This window comes from Gorilla gorilla, chromosome 12 (assembly GCF_029281585.2).
Source record: "Gorilla gorilla gorilla isolate KB3781 chromosome 12, NHGRI_mGorGor1-v2.1_pri, whole genome shotgun sequence".
In the NCBI taxonomy this organism is placed as follows: domain Eukaryota; kingdom Metazoa; phylum Chordata; class Mammalia; order Primates; family Hominidae; genus Gorilla; species Gorilla gorilla.
In genome coordinates, this window is record NC_073236.2 from 138,588,369 (window position 1) to 138,613,886 (window position 25,518).

The window sequence follows — 25,518 nt, forward strand, 5'->3', positions numbered from 1 at the left end:
CAGTACTTGGATCTTGGAAAATGTGATGTCTACAGGACACATGTCTGCCCCTAAATTTCTCTTTACAAAGATTTTGTTATGCCTGGTATTTTCATTTTTAAAGTTATTTCTTTAGGTTGAGTTAAGAAAGTCCAAAGATTCTTTACTAAATGAAAAAATACTGACAGAAAAATTATGATATTAAATAGTATTATGACATGTGTGAACAGCCATGTCCTGCCAGGAGGAGGGAGCCTGGAAAACCCTTGTGTTTAGTCCCCACACAGGGAAAGTGCCAGGGAAGATGGAAGGCTGTGAGCTGTACCGACGCCCTGGTTTACAAGAAGGCCCGAGATTATCGAAGCACATCTGCGTAAGGAGACATCACCCACAGGAGCTGAGAGGTGTCTGGAGGGCCCCAGAGCCGAGTGGCTTATGGTGAACCCCTCTGCATTCCACGGCTCCCTTCTGAATTCCAAGGTGCCTCGTGATCAACCTGGCTTGATCTACCGCCTGTTTAGGGATTGCTCCGGCCCTGGACAAGCCCTGGGCTGAACGTCACATATGGCAAGAGGGCTCATTCCTACCAAGATCAGAGCTCACTCACTCTTATGTTTAATCTCCTTGCCTTCACTCATTTTTTTGAGACAGATTCTCACTTTGTCACCCAGACTGGAGTGCAGTGGCGCAACCTCGGCTCACTGCAACCTCCACCTCCCGGGTTCAAGCGATTCTCCTGCCTCAGTTTCCTGAGTAGCTGGGATTACACGCGTGCGCCACCACACCTGGCTAATTTTTATATTTTGAGTAGAGACTGGGTTTTGACATGTTGGCCAGGCTGATCTTGAGCTCCTGACCTCAGGTGATCCACCTGCCTCAGCCTCCCAGAGTTCTGGGGCCTTCACTCTTTAAATGAAATAAAACAAATCTAAGTTTATTTGGCTTATCACAGACATTTCAGATTTCCAAAGTCAATGACAAGTGCTGGAACTGATCCACTCAATGGTGTGCACCTCGCCAGGGTTCAGTGAGCCGCCTTTGAGAGGAGCAGAACTTCCGCCTAGTTTCCCCAGAACAGGGGGAGGCAGAATCCAATCAGAGCCCTCTGCCAAATGGGTTTAACATCTCTCGGACCTTCTGAAACTGCAGCTTCACGCTACAGCAGCTCAGGCACCAATCCCCCGCCAGGTGCACACAGCATCTGCTGGGTGCACGGCATTCCCACAGATCTCTGTCCTCCCACTGTCACACCAGCACCAGCCACATGGACAGGAACAGGGCCTCCCAGGGAGAGCAGCACGGAGTCGCAGTCGCCCTGGAGGCAGGTGCTCCAGCCCTGGCCGAGCCTGGGCAACCCTGGAGAGATCCCACATTTGATGCTTTCTCAGACACCTGACTCACAGCCCCCAGGACAGGTGGCAAATGATCCTGTGCCGTCAGCCGCTAAGCACGGGCTGTGTGCTCTGAGCCATCGGTAACAGGCACATTTGAAGGGGCAGTGAATGTTTCAGGCCATGGGGCTCCATCACCTCTGCTCAGCACCACAGCCCTGGGAAAAAGCAGCTCCTGACTGTGGTCAGAGAAGGCCCTGCACTACCGTGAGGCTGGGCTTGCAGAAACTGGAGAGGGAACCAGGGTTGGCCCATGGGCTGTAGTTAGCCGGCCCCGCTCTCCAGCAACGTAAGGGCACTTGCCAATTAAAACTATAAACAGGCAGTGTATTAGTCCATTTTCATGCTGATAAAGACATACCTGAGACTGGGTAATTTAAAAAGAAAAAGAGATTTAATGAACTCACTGTTCCACATGGCAGGGGAGACCTCACAATCACTGCGGAAGGTGAAAGCCGTGTCTTAAATGGCCACAGACAAGCGAGAATGAGAACCAAGCAAATGGGGTTTCCCTGATAAAACCATCAGATCTTGTGAGACTTATTAACTGCTATGAGAACAGTATCGGGGAAACCACCCCATGATTCAATTATCTCCCACCAGGTCCCTCCCACCACACGTGGAAATTATGGGAGCTACAATTCAAGATGAGATTTGGATGGGGACACAGCGAAACCATGTCAGGCAACCACTCAAGTTCTTCATACTCTGAGTCTGGAGCTGGGGGTGAAGTCGAGAATGAGGAAGCACATCCTGGGTGAAGACCCACTAGCAGACACAGCACCAAGTACAGAGGGGCGGCTGCAGCTCACCCTGCCGGCCGCTGGCCTGCATTTCCCCACCTGTGCTAACTCTCCCAGCGTGACTCACCCAGGGCCAGGAGAACCTGTGAGGACAAGACTGACATGAATTTGGTGGGTTCTGAGGACACAGGATCCGAAAGCAGCCAGGCAGGGCAGAGTCACAGCCTGGTCCCTGGGTCCTGCCCTTGTCCTTTCAAAGACTCTGTCTGGGTTCATTTTGAGCTCTTGTGAAGGTGCAGAAAATTCCTCTCCATAAACAGAGAAGGCTGGCTCCTCACTTCTGCTTCTGAGCCACGGCGAGGTAAGGGTTTCCTGAGAGCACAGAAATCTCCAGAATCTCCTCGAGGCTAACTTTTGAAAATGCCTTTCATAAAACTGTGACAACAATCACAAAAGGGCCACGGCTCCCTGTATTATCCCTGTAGGGCTTTTGAAATCTACCAGAATAATCCGTGAGAGAAAGACCGTATTCCAATGCATACGACTTTCTTCTGTGTAAGTCAAGCTGAAAAATAACCAGAGGTGCTGATCTAAAGGCAGCAGGAAGTCTGGTTTACCCGACGGACACACTGTGGAGCTTCTTTCTGCTTTGCATTTACTTTGAATTCCAGTTTTAAAGGAACAGTTTATTAAGGGAGAAAACATTTTATCACAAAAATTAAATATTATTTAAGTGGCCAAGCTCTGACTCTGGTGTAAATTCACCAGTGGGAGCCAATAAAATACACATCGTTTTCCCTAGCCAAATTCCATACTATCTATTTTGTCTTTGCCAAATATAAAGTAATTTTTAAGTAAAGCCCTGACCAAAAGCTGTCTTCACTGGTTTTTAATATCACTGTTATCCTGCCAGTGCCCTTGGGAATTTTACTTTTTTTAGATATATGAATTTGGTCTTCCTTTCACTACCAGAATTATTTACATTTGTTTAGCTTTTAAAACAACATCATTCTGTTGTTTTACTTTCTGTTAAAGAATATTACTTTTTGTTTGAGAATATCACTTTTTGTTAAGTGTCTTTTCTTTCACAGGAAAAAGGGGTGGTATGAAGGGTGCTCGGTCATGGGTCTGGGAGGTGGAGGGTAAATCTCCTGCCCTGCCTCATCCGTGTGGACTGGACTCGGGGGTGCTGTTCAGACCAGGCTCTCTCCTCCACTATCAGCACTGCCCTGGGCACCATCAGGAACAGCCTCAGCCCCACACTGGTGCGCCCACGAATGCCCCGTGTAATCATCACGGGTGATGTTGAGACCACGCCTCACTGCAGAAGGCTCATCATAACAAGCAAAAATGTCACTTTGGATCAATGGCTAAGTGGAAATTGAATCTCTATGAATACTACAAAATAGTTTCTTCATAACGTATTTAATAAATCAAAGAAACTTTTAGGAACCTCCCTAAACCATTGTTTAAAAGAGCAAAATGTCTGCTCAATCCAGTTCACATCAACGCATGTGGGAGCTTTCACTGGAAAGGAATAAAGACAGAGGAGACACTCTGAGTCTCAGTTTCAGAGCGAGACATTTGCATGGCCCTGGTTCCTGGGGCAGGCAGTGCAGTGATGGCGGGTTTTATACCCATTAGCTCTACAATGGATAATTCGGATTTACGAAGAAAATACTGAGATTGCTAACTCCTCGGAGGAACAGATGGTGCCGCGCTCATCTTTATTTCCAGGGATTACCACGATGCACGTGCTGGGTGTCCCATGTCCAGCAAACGCAGCCTGCAGCAGCCGGGCTGCAGGTGTGGGGCGTGGCACCCTGAAGAGGAACCCGTTGTGCTGGATGAAGAACTGTCATTCCCTCATGCATAGCATTAGAGAAACGTTTGTTGTGCATGACTGGAAAAATCCTCCTGTCTTCCCACCTCTGGTGTCTCAAACAAAGGAATCAGAGTTTGTTTCTGATTCCTTCACACCTTCGCAGTGAGGACGTGGCTTCCCCAACAACCAGAACTAGAGTTTAGAATCAGAGGCCTGAGCAATGCCTGCAGGGTTGGAAATGAGGGTGCTCGGGACATGTTTCATAAGGACGATGTAGACACGGTGAAGGAAACACACTCTCAGGACCCCAAACTCACGATGCCACAGGGAAGGTTAAGCTTGGGACCCGCGTCACACAAAACTGCCTCCCTTTTATTCCCAAACAGGCAGCTGTGATTTCCAGGGCTTACCTCATCTTGTGTAAAACGTGGATTCACTAGCGCTAATCAGAGGCCCACGAGATTGCGGCCACATGCCTGACTGTGCCCCACTGCCCGCCCTCCCTCTTTTTCCTTCTCCCCTCCTGCTCGCTCTTTCCCCTTTAAAGATTAAAGTTCCCAAAACCCTCTCTGGAAAAGGCTCGGTCACAGGTCCCACTGGGATTTGTGTTTGTTTTTTCTGGGCACATTCTCAATCTTAGCAACATAAACTTCTAATTGACTGAGATCTGCTTCGGTCACTTTTTGGCTTACAATACTGTAAACCAAAATAAATCCTCCCTTTCACGACCAAGGTGAGTTTCCTAGTTCACCAGTTTCCTATGCCAGTGTAGGTCTGAGTCGAGCCCATCTCTCCTATCGTCTGCCTAGCCAACATGATTTTTCAGCCCTAAGCAATGCGTGGTCGAAGTAATTTAATGCAATCTTCTTCACGCTTTTTTTCCCTTTTTAAAATTTAAAAACTAAAAAAAAAATTAAAAACTCTTTAATCAACATTTTCAGTTTTTCTATTCTTAAATATCTGTTGAAAAGGTATATCTATGGTCGGGTGCAGTGGCTCACACCTGTAATCCCAGCACTTTGGGAGGCCAAGGTGGGTAGATCATGAGGTCAGGAGATCGAGACCATCCTGGCTAACACAGTGAAACCCCGTCTCTACTAAAAATACAAAAAAAATTTAGCTGGGCGTGGTGGCGGGTGCCTGTAGTCCCAGCTACTTGGGAGGTTAAGGCAGGAGAATCGCTTGAACCAGGAGGCGGAGGGTACAGTGGGCCGAGATCGAGTCTTTGCACTCCAGCCTGGGTGACAGAGCAAGACGTCATCTCAATAAAAAAAAAAAAAAAAAAAGAAAAGATTTCTCTATAAATTACAGGGCTCATGTTTTCTGGTGTGATGTTCTTTTCAAATAAATCCTCATTAACATTTTTGCAGAAATGTTTTCAAATTTTGTCAGTTAAAACTTAGAACCCGAAAGGGGCAAACACATGCTTGTCCTAGAAAGAAGAAATTAAACACAATGACCATGGTTTCTATGACTTATTAAGTTTGTAACACAGCTGAGAAACTCATTATCCCTGTGTGTATGACAACAAAAGATTAACTTGCTCAAAAATTCAGCCCGTTCAGTAAAAAGGAAAAGGAAAACACAGAAATCCTACCAGGTGGACGGTGGGTAGTGGGCCGCCAAGGTGCTGACCGACGGAGCCCTTTTTGAGTGAAGGGCCCGGTGTCTCACGGTGAGGCTGGGGTCAAGGAAGGATTCCGGCACCGACTGAAGGCAGGGTCTGAGCTGGGTGCGTGTTTCCAGCCCATCGCCTTCAATCCTTGTAGTAACAATCATTGCATTTCCAGCAGTCTGGGTAAAAAAGATTTCCATCTGAATTATCTTTCCTTATAATCTCGTGAAGAGGAGACCATGGCTGAGGGCTTCATCCAGAGGGAAGTGGCCACAGAGGTGAACTGCAGACTTGGCCACCGTGACCATCTCTCTTGTTTGTTTCTGAGTGTGCAAGGCGTTTCTCCAGGATTTCCCCTCAATTTAAGGGAGGGGAGTGCAGGTTTTGTCTGTTTGCTCACGTGGCCTTTCCAGGTCTCGGATACTTGTTGGCCGGGGGCAATTCTTCCTCTCATGACCCAGATGGAAGTCATTGTGAAGTAGGTCCCTTTTCCCCGCCCACCATGGAATCAGCCACGGGGCTGATCTGAGATGCCAGCTGGGGAGAAAACTACGGTTCTGCTGGGAATTCTCAACGTGATTCACCTGTGTGTCCTCAGTGTGAACCACTGGCTGATGCAGGGAGAGCGGAGAGACTGTGGGAGGGGCGGCAGTGGACTTGTTTTCCCATGAGGCTTATTTCAGACGGCTTTTAAATACCGTTCTTCTTCCCAACGGACACAGGCACTTTTAGATCTGCCACGGGGCAAGAACTGCTGTTTACGACACTCAGCACGTTAGTTCTGAAACTGAAATGGCCCATCAAGATAGGTTTCAGGTAACAGCTTATCTTTTAGAATATCATCTACAGTTGGCTTAAGTATTTTGAAGCTACATATATTCGTCTTAAAACTGTTTCAACTTTTTCTTCACCACAAACAACTGTATTTTAGTGTGCGTATTGTAATACCTCTGGGCCTGGAGCTTGGACTGTCCATGGACCTTTGAAGTTAAAGGCATAGGAAGAGATGCTGAGGCTGTGTCCTGGATGGGGGATCATTCCCACAATGGTAAAAATGCCACCCACACTTTCCTGTGTTTGAGTTTTCTGTGACATTTCATTATTATATACCCTGCACAAAGTAGGTATTCATCTATCTGTGCTTTTAAAAAGATTGTCCTGTTGGAAAAGATTTGGGGTAACCTGAATTTCGAAGAGTCATGTAGCCCGTCTTATGCTACGTCCCACCCAGACTCACACAGTTTCATAGAGAAAAAAATGACATAGTAGAGATAGTGTGTAGGATACATGTATAAGGTCAGTTATATTTATTCTATCCCGTGTTCATACCCAAACTCCCATATGTACACTCTGTATTAATAGTGAGAAAGAGTATTGACTCTGAGTTTTAAGATTAAAAACACAAAAAACCCATTATAATATAATCCAGCTTATGGAAATTCTGCTAAGGTGGTAAAATTACTGTGCACTTTGTACAGATTGTCCAGAGGGGTATACAGCAGGATAGCTTCCTACCTGCTCTATGAAAACCCTAGTTCCTGACATGTGCTGTGGAGTTGTGTTTTAAAGGAAGCACCTGATACAAAACTGACCGCCTGTTGGGAACCAGTGTGTCAGTGTCCTTCTTGAAACATGGCTCCCAGAACAAAAGTCCACGTTTCCTGTGTGAACTGACCGGTTCTGGGTGCATGGCGAGGGGCAAGCCATTGTCTGCCCATCTTCCTTCACGGTGAGCACCAGAATGACATCGGCGTTTTCAGCAGCTATGTGCCATGGCTTATCCCAGCCTGTGAGCTGCCCATCCATCCAAGGTGCCCATCCACCCAAGCTGCCCATCCACCCAAGCTGCCCATCCACCCAAGGTGCCCATCCACCCAAGGTGCCCATCCACCCAAGCTGCCCATCCACCCAAGCTGCCCATCCACCCAAGGCCATGGCTGCAGCACCTGTCACAGTGCCTGGTCCCCGGGTTAATGCTCTACAAATACTTGTTGAGTGGATCAAAAACACTTTCACCTAAATGTTCCACATGCTTCTCCCAACAGCTACTGTTTGGGAGACCGGGCTCCCCTTGAATCTTTTCTTTTTTAAAATTCAATGATAGTACTTTCTTCTCTAAAACATCGATTGTGTTAGTTTATCCCAGGGTTTTAACCTGTTAAGGGCTTTACAAAGTGTTAATTGTGTATTTCAGCATATCCCACCTCCCCGTCTCTGACTTAGCCATGCTCCTGACGACGTGCCAGGCATGTCTTCATTTTCCACCGTAACCTGCATTTTCTGTGTGTACTTCTCCAGCTTGCTGACAGGGTGTGCTTGCAAGCGCTTCACTGAAATGAGGAACATATGTGTCTAAGCCCGCGTCTATCAGGGCCTTTTTCACAGATAGAAAGTGCTTTTCCTTAGGGAAATGGGCTGCCTGTGAATGCTTCCTGCTGCTTTTCTAGCGTGTGTGCACAGATTCCATTCATAACTTCAGGAGGCACCTGGTTGCATGGATAAGGACACCCTTAGAGATGGCAGGCACCGGCTCAAATCTCAAAACCCACTTTTCCTGGTTTGCTGAGAACTTCCTCCCAGATTTCTCACCTGATGCCCATAATGAGGTTGTGAGGGGGTGGGGAACAGGGATTGTGACTTTTTCTATTCCATATATGAGCAAAAGAGTCAAACATGGTAAATTCTTCACACGGGTTTAAACTTGCCTGTGGTCACCTCAGAAAGGACACAGAGTTCTCCCAACTCCTAAGCCAACAGTCTTCCAAGCCTTGGCTCCTCTGCTTTTGACAGCCGGTGTGCTGACAAATGTATTTAAAAGGCAGGTCCGAAACTGCGGGGATTGTGGGCGTCGGGGGAGGGGTTATGTAACCTCCACCTGTCTATCTCTTGTCCCAAACACTGAAAGCAGCAAACCAGAACAACATGGAAATGTTCTCCATCTTATATCTGTTTTGAAAAATCCTGTCCTAACTTTTATCTGTCTGAATGGACAATAATCAAATGGTCCCTCCACCAGCAAGGGCAGGGCAGGATTCATGGTTATACATTTATGAGAGGCTGTCAGCAAATCAGAGGAGCTGAACATCAGTTCCCAAGAACAATGGGCCTGGAGGGGTAAACTAGCTTTCCGGCTAACTGCCGGGATTCCTCTGGCACTGCTGTGATACGTGGGGAGTCCTGGAGGAAGAAAACAGTCAAGAAACACATGAAAATAGGCTGAGAATGCAAACAACGGGTCATGGGCGGTATCAGTGATTGGACGATTGTTACAAGGCATTTGCTGATCGCTGTCTCATATTCAAACACACCGAGTTCAACTTAATACTGAAAGTAAGATTTGGAGAAACTTGTTTATATGCTGAGAATGTTTTATTTTTCTGTAATCAAGTTTATTTAGTTAGAGGTTTTTTCCTTTGAAAACTAAAATGTTCTTGAAGGTCACTAAAATTCAGACCATAAAATGAGAAAAATAAAGTTCACGAGTCATTTAAAAATATGGTTCCTAATGTTCAGAACTACTTGCTGTAAGTCTCATTCTCAATAAAACTGGACCTCATTGTGTAAACTGTCTTCCGTCACAAACCACTGCTAGGTTAATTTCTATCTCTTTTCCACAGAGGCTATCCTTCTGCAGAATAATCTCTGGGCTTTGCAAATCCAGTTCTGCTCTTGAAAGATCTGTTTGTACCCTGTGGCTGGAGACTCTAACTTTGAGCTGCAATTGTGTCTCCCCTGATGTTCTCTAGAGGTTTTGTTGCTTTTCCTCCTGCCAGAGTTTAGTCATTTTTCCTAGCTCAGCGTTGTGAAAACCCCACATGCTTTGTATGAGCAGAGCCTGTATTCAAGACACACACCCGAGTTAAAGACATACTTGGTGCGTGGTTCTCCATTAAAAAAAAAAAGACCTGATGTTTGTAATTTTATTTCCTTGCCTTTTGGGATTCTGAGCATTTTCCAGTCCTCCTTCTAAAAGATGTAAAGAAAACTTCTGGATGAATATTCATACAGCAACATCACTAACGAGAATTATCTATTCAGAATACTATCCTGTCAAATGCCCACATATTGGAAATTAAATCAGTTTCAACAACGTTTTCTGTTTTTAGTGTTCAAATGGAATATGGAATGCACAGACATGGAGCAGAAGGAAAATGGATCCATGTTTGTAAGATAATGGCTACTGTTTTCCAAGGAGGGGCAAAGACATAAATCCGCCCCCCAGGAAGACTCCCCAGGTCAGCGTGGCTGCTGTGGGTTCTGAGGGTCCCCTGCTCAGTGAGGGAGTCGGGCCCTGTGTGTGAGGACTCCTGGTGTGAGGAGGCCCAGGTGTGAGGACTCCTGGTGTGAGGAGGCCCAGGTGTGAGGACTCCTGGGCGGGCGGCAGAAGGCCTGGGCTCCTGGCCAGCTCCAGGGCTGCAGACACCTTGTTGGGCCCCTTGACCCTCTGCTTCTGTACCTGGAAATGGGAGCCGAAGGGCCGGAGCCTGCACCCCAGGAGAGGTGGTGAGCTGGTGACTTCTCAATAGATGTTAGCGATGGAGATCAACAGGTGACCCCATTACCTTTTGATTAAAACCCAAAGCTAAGGAGATCTTAGAATCAGCTGCATGTCTCAAATAAAAATAAAACAATTTCTGACCCGGGCCCCCCTCGCAAGGGCCTGGTCGAAGGAGATACTGAGGCCACTTGAGGAGTCTCGGTTTTAAAGGGGTGCGATCAGGGAGGGCTGCCTCCCCCATGGACTGGGTGCAATCAATCATGAAGGACTGTCTCCCCCACGGGCCAGGTGCCATCAGTCATGAAGGACTGTCTCCCCCATGGGCCAGGTGCCATCAGTCATGAAGGACTGTCTCCCCCATGGGCCAGGTGCCATCAATCATGAAGGACTGTCTCCCCCATGGGCCAGGTGCCATCAGTCATGAAGGACTGTCTCCCCCATGGGCCAGGTGCCATCATGATGGGCCATCTCCCTGACACACTGCCAGGAAGAGGGAGGCTGGTGCCCAGCTTGTGGCCTCACTGCCCAGCCTGGGCATCTTTACAGCCTTGTGCGTGGCCACCCACAGGGATCCAGCTGATGTGAAGGGGAAGGCCTGTGGGAATGGGGTCATTTGTCTCATTTTTACAAAAAAATACTTTTACTGTTTTTAAATTTTAAAAAATAGTGCATTTTTTGGAAAGAATTGTATATCCATACAAATATAAAAATAAACTTTAGTATCAAATCTTCCTGGGAAAATCTTATTTTTTTCATTATTATATAGTAAAGGTTTATTTTCTAAAATTATTTTTTTATAAAAACAAAAATCTTCCCAGTTTCTTGCCTCCTTGGTGCAGAAGAACACGTTCTATTTTTGGGCGGGTTTAGGCTTTTTGGCAAAAGGGAAGAAAATGAGCATCTGTTCATTTTGCAGATCAAAATATCCACACTGGAAGGCGAACTGGTGAAAGGAAAATTTCTACCTTTACCTTTTTTGGGTTTTATATATTTTGTACAATTCTAACTCCTATTGCTATTAGTATTAATAGGAAGTTTGAATTAAAGCTAGAGAATGAACACTGAGACAGAAAAATACTGTCTGACGCCCCAAGAACAACATTCACGGGGCAGAATATTATTTTAAATTCACTTGAAATACTCTGCTCCCTACTGAAGTCTTCCACAGAAGCCATCAAAACGTCATAGTACATGCAATATTTATTATATAGAGATGTACATCTTCTAAAAAGGATATACTTTCAAACACATAAAACTATTGGTTGTAAATATTTGGTGTATTAAAATATTTCCCTCCTCCTAATGTCAGATAGACAAGGGGCGGGTGCAATGTGGGGAGCTATGGATTTTTGCTGAGATCTTCATCACCTCATGAAACGGAACATGGAAGCTTTAGCATCTGCACTTTTTTTTTTTTTTTTTTTGAGACAGAGTCTTGCTCTGTTGCCCAGGCTGGAGTACAGTGGTGCAATCTCGGCTCAGTGCAATCTCCACCCTCCAGGTACAAGCAATTCTTCTGCTTCAGCCTCCTGAGTAGCTGGGATTACAGGTGTCCGCCACCATGCCCAGTTAATTTTTGTATTCTTAGTACAGACAGGGTTTTGCCATGTTGGCCAGGCTGCTCTTGAACCCCTGACCTCAAGTGATCCACCCACTTCAACTTCCCAAAGTGCTAGGATTACATGAATGAGCCACCAGGCCTGGCCCACATTTTCTTTTCAATAGAACTGCAGGAGAAGGCATCTGTTTCTTACTTTCCTATACTTATAGATTGATGGTTTTATGTTCATCCTTTATTTGAAGGTTTGTCAAGAAAGTGCCTAATCCTTATTTTTCTACCTAGAGTCTGTATCTCTAAAAAAAAAATTCAAGCAACTCCAGTCAATTGCCATTAATAACAAAAATGTAAAGTATCCCTACTCAGAAGTCATAAACAATATGAGAAGCAAGGAAACTAAACTGCATGCTAATATATGATGAATTAGGAAAATAATTAAAATTCATATTTATATGTTATTCAATGTATGATAAATTTATAAGCATGAAGATTGATATGTATTAAGATTATAATATTAAGATTAAGTAATTAAAGTTGATTTCTTTGCCCTACATATTTTGACCAATCCCTGTTCCTCAAATAAGCCTGTCACTCTGATCCCCACTGGAGGAAAAAGGAAATGACAGCCCACTGCAAAGGAGACCCTTTCCTTCCTGAGGAGAAACGTGGCACTCGCTCCGAATTTTCGATGACATATTTTATGAAAATAAATCTGGGTTTTGCCAACGTGGGAAGTGGCGTGTGCAATGCCCACATGGTTCTCATGCTGCTGGGATGCGGGCTAGGGGCGTGAACTGTGTCAGGTGGACTGGAGTCTGAGCCACAGACTTGTGTGGGGGACGCTGGGGCTCCTTGTTGGGGGGAGACTCATGGGAAGAGGGGACCAGGCATCCCCCATGTCAGATTTAACAAGGAGGACCCGTCTTTGGAAACTAGTGATATGTTTTATTGGTATCACAACTATAGGCTCATTATAAAACAACACAAAGTTGCAATATTGTACAGGAAAGAATCATTTCTTACGAAAATAATTTAATTTTTCAGCACTCAACAGAAACAACCTTTAGCTGCTGTACATGTATTTTCTGGCAAGACTCTGACTGTCCATGAAGCCGGGGTCCACGGAGGCCACCTTGGCTGCTATGAAGGAGTGGATGCAGTGCAGGACAGCCGTCAGGTCCTGGAACTCGAGTTCCTGGAGGAGAAAATCAGACCAAGTGTTTATTATAATTGTTGGAAGAACACGTTACAAAAATATTTAACAAAGTTTGGACCTTGTGAACTCCAAGAAAGTCCCTCCAAAAAAGTAATAATACACAGGAAATACGTATGGTTTGAAGTAAAAGGCAGAGTAACATGATCCAAATTGGTTATAAACATGAATATGCTGGGTATTTTTTATTACAACGCTGAGAATGTAACTTACTTGTTTTCTTGCACCTAATGGGGGCTAATACTCACTTCCTTTATTTTGCATCTTCAGTGATGGGTCTTGATTAAGTCAGACCCCGTAATCTGGGCCAGGACTCAGTCTTCCCCACCTGCCCAGCACCTGTGGTGATTCTGCAATGTGGACCCCGTCGCGGCAGACCCCTGTGCCGTGTGAGTTGGCAGAACTAGCCATTGTGTCTCAGGCCACCGTGCCTTCTGTATGGGTGCATGTGGGCTTCGTGCCAAGGCCGCGCTTGGGAGGAACAGCGCCTGCTGTGTGGGTGCATGTGGGCTTCATGCCAAGGCCGCGCTTGTGAGGAACAGCGCCTGCTGTGTGGCGCAGAATAGGCAGTGTGCACAGCACGGCGGGAAGCGAGGAGGGGCCTTGTTCACCCACCCTGTCCCCATGGCTACGGGAGAGCAGGAAAGGGTGCCCCAGGGAGAGTTTCTTAGAGAGACGGTTATACCCCTACCCCTCACCCCCCAATAAAAAAACTGAAACAAACTCCTGGATCCTTACCTCCGCATGTTACAGACACTAAATGTCCTGTAAAAGCAAAAATGACCCACAAAAGGTTCATCTTCTCTCCACAAACTGCCCCACATAAAGTCCCCGTGTCAAATCAACAGAAAAGTCCGCAGTGAACCCCAAAGCTGACACAGAAGTTAAAGAAACTGTTATTAGAAGTTATTCAGTTACTGGGGAAAAATCATCTTCCTGTTTCTGATGGTAAAACACGAATCTTGCCGCCCTGCCACCCCCATTCTACCGGTAGAGAAGAAGGTCCAAGTGCATTCTTCTAATGCTGTCTCTCTTCGTTTGCATAACAAAATTCAATAAAATGAAGAAAACAAAATTTCTCTTAAGGTGACTGCTAATTGATTGACATCCTATTTGCTAAATCCACAATTCTAGCATATTCTAAACTGCTGAGATGACACCAGAAAGAAAGATAAATCATTTTCAAGAAGAACAGCAACGCTAAGGCCTGTCAGTTCCACAGACATGCTCCTTTAAGCTCTCGAAAGGCAGGATCTTGGTCATTTTCATTCCATGGCAGAATGAGGGGGTGGAGAATGGGGCCCCAGGCGGGACTGGAGGTCACACATCACCGGGTAAAGCCCTCCCTCCCCAATAACATCCATCTCAGCTTTTCGGAGCCTCTTTTCTTTATAACTCACAGACGTGACATCTCAAAAATGACTTCAAACTTCCCTGACAGCATGAAGTCCCCTCGGCCTCTCCCTGGTCCTCTCTGCATGCCTTTCTTTTAGAAACTGCTTCTCTCTTGCAATAGGTATAGGACCCAGGTGGACCAGCCAGAGCCCAGTGGCAGCTTGGTACAGATGACAGGGAGAGGGAGGCCAAGATGCCTACATTGGTGTGACCAGCTGTGAGAAGTGAAAACCTGAAGCTTGTTCTAATACCACTAATGCCAAGTGGAGAGCCAGCGAGCCAGCCTGCCGGGAGAGGAATTCAACACAGAGGAACACCCCACACGGGGACACACAAAGAACACTGGGGGACGTTGGGTACCAACATGCTGGGAGCTGCCCCCAACCTCCTAGTGACTGCAACCAAAGGCTTCATCTTTCCTTTATTCCAATTTGAATTAAGTTCCTTCCTATGCATGTGAATGACTCTTAACATTGACAGCTACAACACTAATTATTTTGATCATTTCGAATTGTGATGAGCAAAATGTTCAAGATGTTGAGGTGTATTCTCCTGCCAAAGCTTCATAGTCTTTAGGTAGTTTCATAAAGCATCATTACACTTGGTAACCAGCATCCCTCACTCTGGTCATGAGTGGAACCCAGGGCCTTCCCAGCCCTTGTGTTAAACTTTAATTCAAGCTGGATTCGCCAATCATACCCAAAGCGTGAGACTGTACTCAAAATCTTTTATTCATTTTGACTTATCCCTGTTAGAGGAAAAAAAAAAAAAAAGTAGCTTTCTAGAAGAAACATAAGGTTCTTGCAAACTTAGCACATATTGTAATTCAATGTATGTATGTGTTTCCAAATAGTAATTACTGAGCTTTAAAGGGACTTTTGGAGAAAAAGAGCCATAATGACCATATCATTCATGCTTCAGGGTTTTGGGTTTATTTTATTTTTTTCGAGACGGAATCTCACTTTGTTGCCCAGGCTGGAGTGCAGTGGCACAACCTCTGCTCACTGCAAGCTCCGCCTCCTGGGTTCACGCCATTCTCCTGCCTCAGCCTCCTGAGTAGCTGGGACTATAGGTGCCTGTGACCACACCCAGCTAATTTTTTTTTTTTTGATATTTTTAGTAGAGATGGTGTTTCCCCATGTTAGCCAGGATGGTCTCGACCTCCTGACCTCGTGATCCGCCCATCTCGGCCTCCCAAGTAGCTGGGACTACAGGCGCCCAACACCACGCCTGGCTAATTTTTTTTTTTGTATTTTTAGTGGAGATGGGGTTTCATGTGTTAGCCAGGATGGTCTCGATCTCCTGACCTCATGATCCGCCGGCACCGGCCTCCCAAAGTGCTGGGATTACAGGCGTGAGCCACCACGCCCGGCCAGGGTTTTGGTTTTATACATAGAAATTGAAAATTGCTTTACAAGTTCCCAAGATGTATCCAATAATAGCACAATGCACAGAAATAAGAAGCCAAACAGCTACCAGTAATAATGCACATATTCAAAACAACATCAATAGTTTTTGGTACCATAAGTTGAAGTTACACTGCATAGTCTTTGAAAGTACTAGCAATGGCTGGGTATGGTGGATCACGCCTGTAATCCCAGCACTTTGGGAGGCCGAGGTAGATGGATCACCTGAAGTCAGGAGTTTGACACCAGCCTGGCCAACATGGTGAAATGCCGTCCCTACCAAAAAAAAAAAAACAAAAAAAACCCAAAAAATTAACTGGGCGTGGTGGCAGGTGCCTGTAATCACAGCTACTTGGGAGGCTGAGGCACAAGAATCACTTGAACCCGGGAGGCGGAAGTTGCAGTGAGCCGAGATTGTGCCATTGCACTCCAGCCTGGGCAACAAGAGTGAAACTCTGTCTCAAAAAAAAAAGAAAAAAAAAGAAATTACTAGCTAGCAGTGAAATCAGTCACACCACTAAATTCCACACTAAAACTCAATGAGTAGTATTGAAAGCAAGGAATGAAATTAAAGCTTATGAAACAATACTCAGTCCATTATGTCATGATCCAGATACTGAATAAACAGGCATCCTGTGGGCATTTCACTGAACATCTTCAATTCAGCCAAAAGCTGAGTCATGATATCTCTGGTCTGGTTAATTTTCTAACCAAGTATTACCAGCAAGGCTATCTTGAATTATGAATTTGTAACTAGAGCTGATTGAAATCACATTTTGACATTTTGTTTGAACAAAATACTTGTGTTGAGTTCTAAGCTGGGGACGCCCTGTATGGATCCCTCGCTGCACTCCTCACCTGTGTTCACATGTCGGTCATGGGCTGATGTGTTTCCACCTGCAGAGGAAGGGGCACCTGCTGGCTCTCTGTGCAGGAAACAGTGTGGAATGAACAGTCCAATATGTTGGGTTAGGGAGTGTCAGCCTAATACAATGACAGAGAGAGGCTCTCCCAAAGTTTATTTGGGACTATGTAGGCAATTGCAAGCTGGGACATATGTGCTATAAGAGATTATAGGGATATCCAAAGAGGCTGGGATTCAGGGAAGCTTAAAGGCAAAGTGAGGAGGTTATAGAAGTTGTTTTGAAACTGTTATCCTTGGCTACAAGGATCAATAGCAAGGGGAGCTCGTGTCTTCATAGAAGACTTGTCTTTGCACAAGGTTGCAGTGGTCTTTGTGCAGCATGTGGTGTTGCCAGGGTCTTTTGTGGTACTTCTTGTTATCAGGTAAATATTCATGGTTCCTCTTTCATGGGGGGGGTCCATTTTGTGAGGGTTTCACAGGAGTCATTCCATCTCAGCGTCGGTAACTTTCATGGAAGTTCTACGGAAATGCTCAGCATCGGTGACTTTCATGGAAGTTCTACTGAAATGCTCAGCGTTGGTGACTTCCATGGAAATTCTACTGAAATGCTCAGTGTCGGTCATTTTCATGGAAGTTCTACTGAAATGCTCAGCATCGGTGACCTTCGTGGAAGTTCTACTGAAATGCTCAGCATCGGTGACTTTCACGGAAGTTCTACTGAAATGCTCAGCGTTGGTGACCTTCATGGAAGTTCTACTGAAATGTGATGGTATCAACACAGCAGCATTTCCCAAAATGTGTTTGATATTAAAAAGTTATATTTTTTAAACACTCTTTGTTTGCATAGATTTGGAGAAAAGTAGATTGAAGAAGGCGGGATACTTTTGCTATTGTGGAACTTCTCAGCCACCTCACTGTGTTAATTGCACTGTCTGTCTCCAATAATGATTTGCCATGCTTTGGTTTTCAAAATTCTGTGAGTTTTTTTTTTTAAATGGGTCAACTTGATGACCATTTATTAAATTCCATGAGAATTTTGTGCTACACACTCAATGGGACAAATCATTGTAATGTAAATTTTCTTATTGTTGGTGGAGAATGATGCAATCATAATGTCACAGGCTGTAACAAATAAAAGATGTTTACACATTTATTTAAAGCTTCACGTTGGGCCCCACAGATGGGACAATGGAATCTGAATCCAGTGGCTGAGGCACAGAAGGCAAAGCTAGAAAAAGCACTGAGGCTTGGACCAAAGGCCCCAAGGACGCAGTTTACTGCTCAGGGCTGTGTCTGAGCTGACTGAGTTGATGGACGCTAGTGGAATGGAAGAGACAGCGCTGGGGACTGCATCAGCTTTGAATATTCCATAAGGTCAGAGCCTGTGGGTGGGATCTCCAAAAGAACTCTCTTAAGTAAGACAGAAAACCACTGGGACACGCAGGTGATTGGAATCGTTATGCAGAATCAGGCTCCAATGGTAGGCCAAGCAGACACTGCTCTCTTATTTAGAGACTCCATCTCTACAAATATTGAAAGAAAAATCACTCATCCCCTTCCTGAGTGAAGGGTTTGCTCATCTGTGTATGATGCTGGATGTGAGGGGGGTGAAATCAGACACCATATGTTTGCTGCTTCTGTCTGAGTGAGAAGGAAAGAAAATCCCCTAGGGACAGACTTTTTGTTTGTTTGTTTTTTTAACAAAAGGAAATTAAAAACACTAGAGTAGCCTCTTTTAGTCACACAAATATAAGGGAAATAGAAAAGGCAAGGAGCTTCCCCTCACTTGTTGCAGCAGGTGCCAGTGCATAAAGAGTCCAATAACCTTCTGGAAATAAAAATATCTTGATCCTTTTGAACCTCCACCCTATACCTTCCTTCTAAGCTGTGCTGCTGGAAGGAACACACCCCAGAGAGAGCTCTCCTGAACAGGCTGGGCTGGTGATCCAGGCTTCATACAAGATCCTCCACCCCGAGGGCAGAGAGGGAGGCATGCTTCCAAAGCTGCGGTGGCTGGAGCTTTCTGGCACAGGTGAGCTCAGAGCACAAGGGCAAAGCCTCCAGATGCTGGGAAAGCCAAGAAAACAGACTGTCCCCCGGAGGCTGCAGAAGAAAGCAGCCAACACCTTGATTTTAGCCCTAAGAGACAAGTTCTTAGAGAACTGTAAGAGGATAAATGTGTGTCTCTAATCTACTATATTTGTGTTAGTTTGTTAAGCATCGCTAGAAAATGAATACAGATAACTTCTTTCAATCATTTAATGTACTTTTTTTTCCTATGGGAAAAATGGGATAGAATTTGTTCAGTGCCCATAAATGTAAAGAAATGAAGATAAATAACCATTTTTGGTTGAATAAATTGAGCTTTAGTTTCTTTGTTTGCTTGTTTTTGGTAATATTGTTAAGTGGAAAGAAGATATGGACAAAGTAAAATGCTTCTCAATATTACTACAGAAAGGCAGCATTCTAATGAAAGAGAAAAAACATGCAAAGAAATAAAATAAAGACTAGTTTATGGAAGCACATAACCAAAAATGACAGTGGGTTTATTGGTTTATTAAATAGAAGTTCGCAATTTAAGGATATTGATGTTGTGTAAAAGCAGTCATCTTTCCCAGCATGTAAAAAGCCATCATATGTGCTGACAAATAATATTATTTTTGAGTCTCAGCTTCTCTATCCACAGAAATTAGAGTGGTGAAATAGACAACAACAAAAACGTTGAGACCCAACTATATGTTGTGTACAAGAGACTCACTTTAGATTTCGAGACACACATAGGCCAAAAGTGAAGAGATGGAATAAAATATCTCATGCAAACAAAAGGGCAGGGTGGCTGTACTTAGACAAAATAGAAATTGTTACAAGAGACAAAGAAAAATATTTTATAATGAAAACAGAATCAATCCACCAGGAAGATAGAACAACTGTAAATAAATATGCACCCAACATCAGAACACCTAAATAAAGGTTGAGCATCCCTAATCAAAAAATCTGAAATGTTGAAATGATTCAAGATCTAAATCTTTTTGAGCACTGATATGACACCTCAAGTAGAAAACTCACACCTGACACCTTTGATTTCTGATAGTTCGGTGAACACAAACTATGTTTCATATACTAAATTTTAAAAATACTATATATAATTATCTTCAGGCAATGTGTATTTGGTATATATGAAACAAATATATTTTGTGTTTAGATTTGGGTCCCATCTCTAAGATATGTCATTATGGATATACAAATATTCAAAAATCCAAAAAAAAGTCTGAAAATGAAATACTTCTGTTCCAAAGCATTTGGGATAAGGCATATTCAACCTGTGTATGAAACAAACATTGACAAAACTGAAGGTAGAAGTAGACAACAACGCAACAATAAGAGCAGAGTTCAGTATCACCCTTTTAATAAGTCTTAGATCAACCAGATAGAAGAACAATAAGAAAACAAGTTTGAACAACACTATAGACTGAACAGGTATACAGAACATTCCATCTAACAGCAGTAGAAAACACAAGCTTCTCAAATGTGTACAGGAGCATTCTCCAGGACAGGCCATAGACTTCAAGCCACATATTAACAAATATAAGAAGACTGACATCATACCCAGTATCTTTTTCAACTACAAAAGCATGAAGCTAGAAATCAATAGCAGAAGGAAAATTTGAAAAAGCACAAAAATGTGGAAATTAAACAACACACTCTTGGGGAACCAATGGATCAAAGAAGAAATCAAGAGGGATACTAGAAAATATCTTGAGACAAACCAAAACAAAAACATAGCATAAATAAATGTGTGGGATGCAGCAAAAACAGTGCCAAGAGGGAAGTTTATGGTGGTAAACACCTATGTTGAAAAAGATTTCAAATAAACCAAATAACTTTATGCCTTAAGAAACTAGATAAGAAAATCAAACTAAGGTCAAAGTTAGTACAAAAAAAAATAAAGATTGGAGCAGAACTAAATGAAAGAGAGAACATAAAAACAATAGCAAAACTCAATAAAACTGAGAGTTGGTTTTTGAAAAGATCAACAATATTTAACTAGACTAATGTTATGGACTGAATGTTTTGTTCACCCAAAGTTCATATGCTGATGTCCTAAACCACAATAAAATCATACTTGGAGTAAGACCTTTGGGAGATAATTAGACTTAGATGAGGGCATGAGGATGGGTTCCGCTATTGGAATTAGAGTCTTTGTAAGTAGAGGAAAGGAGACCTGAGTGCTCACTCTCTCTGCATGTGAGGGCACAGAAAAAAAGTGAACATCTGCAATAGAGAAAGAAATCCATCCTCAGGAACTGAATCTACCAGCACCTTGATCTTTGATTTCACAGAGTCCAAAAGTATAAGAAATAAATGTCTGTTGTTTACACCATGGTATTTTATTTAAAATAGAAGTTCAAGCTCACTAATATAACTAAGAAAAAAATAGAGAAAACTCAAAGTCAGAAATGAGAGAAGACATAAATGATGCCACAGAAGAAAAAAACAATTATGAGACTACTGTGAACAATTATATACCAACAAATTAGACCACCTAGAAAAAAATTGGATAAATTCCTAGAAACATACAACCTACCAGTCAATCATGAAGAAACCAACAATCTAAGCATACCACTAACTAGGAAGGAGAGTGAATCAGTAATCAAAAACATTCCAACAAAAGAAAAATGAGGAAGAGATGGCTCCACTGGGGAATTCTACCAAACATTAAACAAAAATTAACATCAATCTTTGTCAAATTCTTTCAAAAACTGAAGAGGACAGAACACTTCCAAACTCATTATGTAAGGCCACAGTTGCCCTTATAATAAAGCAATCAAAGGCACTACTAGTCAACTGAATTCAATAGCACATGAAAAGGATCATATACTACAAATATGTGGAATTTATCCCTGGGACATACGGATAAAAATCACATGATTTTAAGACTCATGAAAAGCATTCAACAAAACTCAACAGTCTTTCATTATAAAAATAATAAAAAGTAGGAATAGAAGAAAATTACCCGAACGTAACAAAGGCACTATGTCAAAAGTCCATGACTAACATCATACTCTATGGTGAGAGGCTGAAATCTTTTTCTCTAAGATTATGCCCACTTTTGCCCCTTCTGTTCAACACAGCGCTAGACATCCTAGCCAGAGGAATTGGTCAAGAAAAGAAATAAAGGACATTCAAATTGGAAAATGAAGACATAAAACTATCTCTGTAGAAACATAATCTTATATGTAGATAACCCTAAAGATTCCACTAAAAAATTAGAACTAATAAACAAAAATTCAGCAAAATTTCAGAAGACAAAATTGATAGACACAAAAAAGATGCATTTCTACGCACTAACAACAGACGATCCAAAATAGACATTAAGAAAAAAAAACCCACTTACAATAGCATCAAAACAAGTAAAATACTTAAGAATAAACTTAACCAAGGAGGCAAAAAGACTTGTACACTGAAAACTATAATGCATTGTTGCAAGAAATTAAAGACACAAGTAAATAAAAAAAACCACGTTAATGAATTGTAAGTCTTAATGTTATTAAAATGTGTATACTACCCAAAGTGATCTATAGATTCAATGCAACATCCATCAAAATCTCAATGGCATTTTTACAGACATAGAAAAAATCCTAAAATTTATATGAAACCACAAAAAATCCTGAATAGCTAGGGCAATGTTGAGAAAGAACAAAGTTGGAGGCATCTCACTTCCTTACTCTAAAACATATTACAAAGCCACAGTAATCAATGGTATGGTACTAAAGACACATATAAACCAATGGAACAGAATAGAGAGCCCAGAAATATACTTATACCTACATTGTCAGGTGATCTTCCACAAAGGGCTAACGCTATACAGTGGGGAAAGGTCAGTCTCTCAATAAATAGTGCTGCGAAAACTGGATATTCAGAAACAAATGAATAAAATTGGACCTTTATCTTACACCATACAGAAAAATCAACTCAAAATAGATTAACGACTTAAACATAAGACCTGAAACTACAAAATTTCTAGAAGAAAACAGTGGAAAAGATTCATCACATTGATCTTGGCACTGATTTTCATGGATATGACACCATAACCACAGGCAACAAAAGCAAAAGTAGACATTTGGTACCACGTCAACTGAAAAGCTTCTGCACAACAGAAGAAACAATCAGAAGAGTGAAAATGCAACCTATGGTATAGGAGAAAATACCTACAAACCATATCTAATCAGGGGTTAATGTCCAAAATGTATAAATAACTCCTACAACTCAATAGTAAAAAACAAAAAACCTGATTTTCAAAATACGCAAGGAACTTGAATAGACATTTCTCTAAAAATGACATCCAAGTGGCCAGCAAACATGAAAAAGCATTCACATCACCAATCATTAGGGAAGTGCAAATCAAAACCACACTGAGACACTACCTCACATCCATCAGGATAACTGCTGTAAAAACACACATCCACATAGAAAATACCGTGTTGACAATGGTGTGGAGAAGCTGCAACCCTTGCACATTGTGGGTGGAAAGGTAAATTGGTGCAGCTACTATGAATAGTATAGGGGTTTCTCAACAAAATTAAAAGGCAACCACGAGATGACTTAGCAATCCCTTCTCTAGGAATGCATCCGAGGAAAACGGAATCAGTATCTCCAAGAGAGACCTGCACTCCCCTGTTCATTACAGCACTACTCACAATAGCCAGGATAGGGAAACAGCCTAAACATCAGTCAGCAGCAAGAATGGATAAAGAAGTATGGTGTATGCAGGTACGTTATTCAGCCTTAAAAAAGGATACACTGTTATTGTTGACAGCAACATGGATGAAGCTGGAAGACACGGTGATAAGTGAAATAAGCCAGTCACAGCAGAACAAACACTGCATTATCTCACTTATATATGGAATCTAACAGGGTCAATCTCTCAGAAGGGAGAGTAGCATGGGGCTGCCAGGGGTAGGAGCTGGGGACAGGGGAGGTGCCGTTCCACGGGTGCAGTTTCGGTCACGTGAGATAAAGGGGTGCAGGGATCAGCTGCACAGCAACGTGGATGTCGTTAACACGGCTGAACTCTTCACCTAAATACTTAAGAGAGTAAATCTCATGTCATGTGCTTGTTACCACACATAAACAAATACGAAAACCAGAAAGATTACGTGATTTCCCAGGTCACACAGTGAAAGGTATAAACAGCACTAACGTTGGGAGATGAATAAGAACCACGGTGTGAAACGTGTTGTAGGGCTTGGTCAGGGCCCTGCTCATGTTATTTTACTTAGTCTTGTAACAACACTTCAAGCTGACGATACATTCCCTGTTTTACACATGAAGAAATCGAGGCCACAGAAGCCTGAGGTCAAACCGACCTTGCGTGACACAGGGAGAACTTCCGCCCGGCTCTTAGACCCCGTTGCCTGTGAAACGTCTACCCAGAGGTATTTACCAACCCTGAAAAAATAAGATTTTAACCTGCTGTAAAGTCCCAAAGTATTCTCTTCTCACACGTCACTCCAGCCCATCGCATTCGCAATGTGTGACACCCTTCAGGTGGAAACGTACCCACTTCACAGATGAGAAAGTGGAGGCTCAGGGAACTCAGGCAGCCGCTCTGCCTCAGAACAGCCAGTCCCTGAGCTCCAGCCCGGGGTCTTCCACTTCCCCCATGGAAACATACCCACTTTACAGATGAGAAAGCGGAGGCTCAGGGAACTCAGGCAACCGCTCTGCCTCAGAACAGCCAGTCCCTGAGCTCCAGCCCGGGGTCTTCCACTTCCCCCATGGAAACATACCCACTTTACAGATGAGAAAGCGGAGGCTCAGGGAACTCAGGCAGCCGCTCTGCCTCGGAACACCCAGTCCCTGAGCTCCAGCCCGGGGTCTTCCACTTCCCCCATGGAAACGTACCCACTTTACAGATGAGGAAGCGGAGGCTCAGGGAACTCAGGCAACCGCTCTGCCTCGGAACAGCCAGTCCCTGAGCTCCAGTCCGGCGTTCTTCCACTTCCCCCACACCTAACTCCTACAGCCCTGTCATTTTCCTCTGCAACATATCTGTCCTAAAGCCTTAGATTTTTATTAAGTTTTTTAATATTTAATGGTGGCTGAAACAATGATTTTAAATATGACCCACATCTTGGCACAGTTTTCAACAGTTGAGTGCTTTAACACCCCGAATTTTTCCCTAATTAGGTAAAACTTTTAGGACGCCATGAGGCTCTATCCTGTGCTTGTCAAAATGTGAACGGTGAGGTCACCCATCACCAGAGAAAACGTTTTTTCTTTCCCACTCTTTATGCGCAGGCATGCCCCATGTATCACCAGAGTGACACTTTCAATCATCACATAAATGCTAATATTACCCAATGTCCTCAATCAATCTCCTCCAGTAGAAATCACACCTCCTTACGGCATGGTCCATTTCTCCGTCTCAGTGCACAAACTGCTGGACATTTGTCACAAAGTGTCTGTGAAATGACTGGCCCCTCCAATGAGCAGCCATCCTGGGTTCTTAGTTTTCCCAATCGTTACCTAATGACCCTATGGGAAAGGGGGCAAAGGTGAGGTCACTCAGCATTGAAGAGAACCGTTTCCACTGGGCCACAGCAATCCGAACACAGGCTGCCTTTCACCACAGGCCACTCCTCTGTCACTGACGGCCCCGTGAATTCAAGGAGGTGGCTGTGAGGACTCAGCCCTAAAAGCAAGACTTGAAAGAGAAGGTTGTTCAATGCATGAATGAATACCTGGAATACGCGAGGATGCTTTGTAGTTTGTCTTAGAAAAAGCCCAAGAAGTATAGGATGAAATGCAACAATCACGAGGAACAGCCACACCCTGGAACTCAATTCCACACTTGTGGTGCTGCAGAGAGCCCAAGCCAGGGCCCCAGGCACTTCCTTATGTTTATACGATGAGGCTGGAGCCCTCACATATGAACACACCCTGGAGCTCAGGTCATGCTCCTTCTGCCCACTGATTCTGTGGGTGGGAGGTGGTGTGCAGGTGACCTGGCTGTCCTGGGGATGGAGG

At 43.7% G+C, this 25,518-nt stretch overlaps 1 protein-coding gene and 1 long non-coding RNA gene across 6 annotated transcripts in view; both read right to left on the reverse strand.

The window, feature by feature from the left end:
• Positions 1-5,926, reverse strand: part of LOC134756816 (uncharacterized) — a 41,285-nt gene extending 35,359 nt beyond the window's left edge. The window contains exon 1 of the long non-coding RNA XR_010130085.1: positions 5,536-5,926. This is a non-coding gene — a long non-coding RNA (uncharacterized lncRNA). The remainder of the gene's footprint in view (positions 1-5,535) is intronic.
• A 5,549-nt stretch (positions 5,927-11,475) lies between these two features.
• The window catches only part of SNTG2 (syntrophin gamma 2), a 388,440-nt gene continuing 374,397 nt past the window's right edge, over positions 11,476-25,518 (reverse strand). For 3 of the 5 annotated variants that reach the window (XM_055378685.2, XM_031008374.3, XM_055378682.2), the window contains one exon: positions 11,476-12,804. In XM_055378685.2, the coding sequence (XP_055234660.2) occupies positions 12,673-12,804 (132 nt within the window). In that variant the 3' untranslated portion in view covers positions 11,476-12,672. The remainder of the gene's footprint in view (positions 12,805-25,518) is intronic. The other 2 variants (XM_055378683.2, XM_055378681.2) reach the window with 2 other exon arrangements.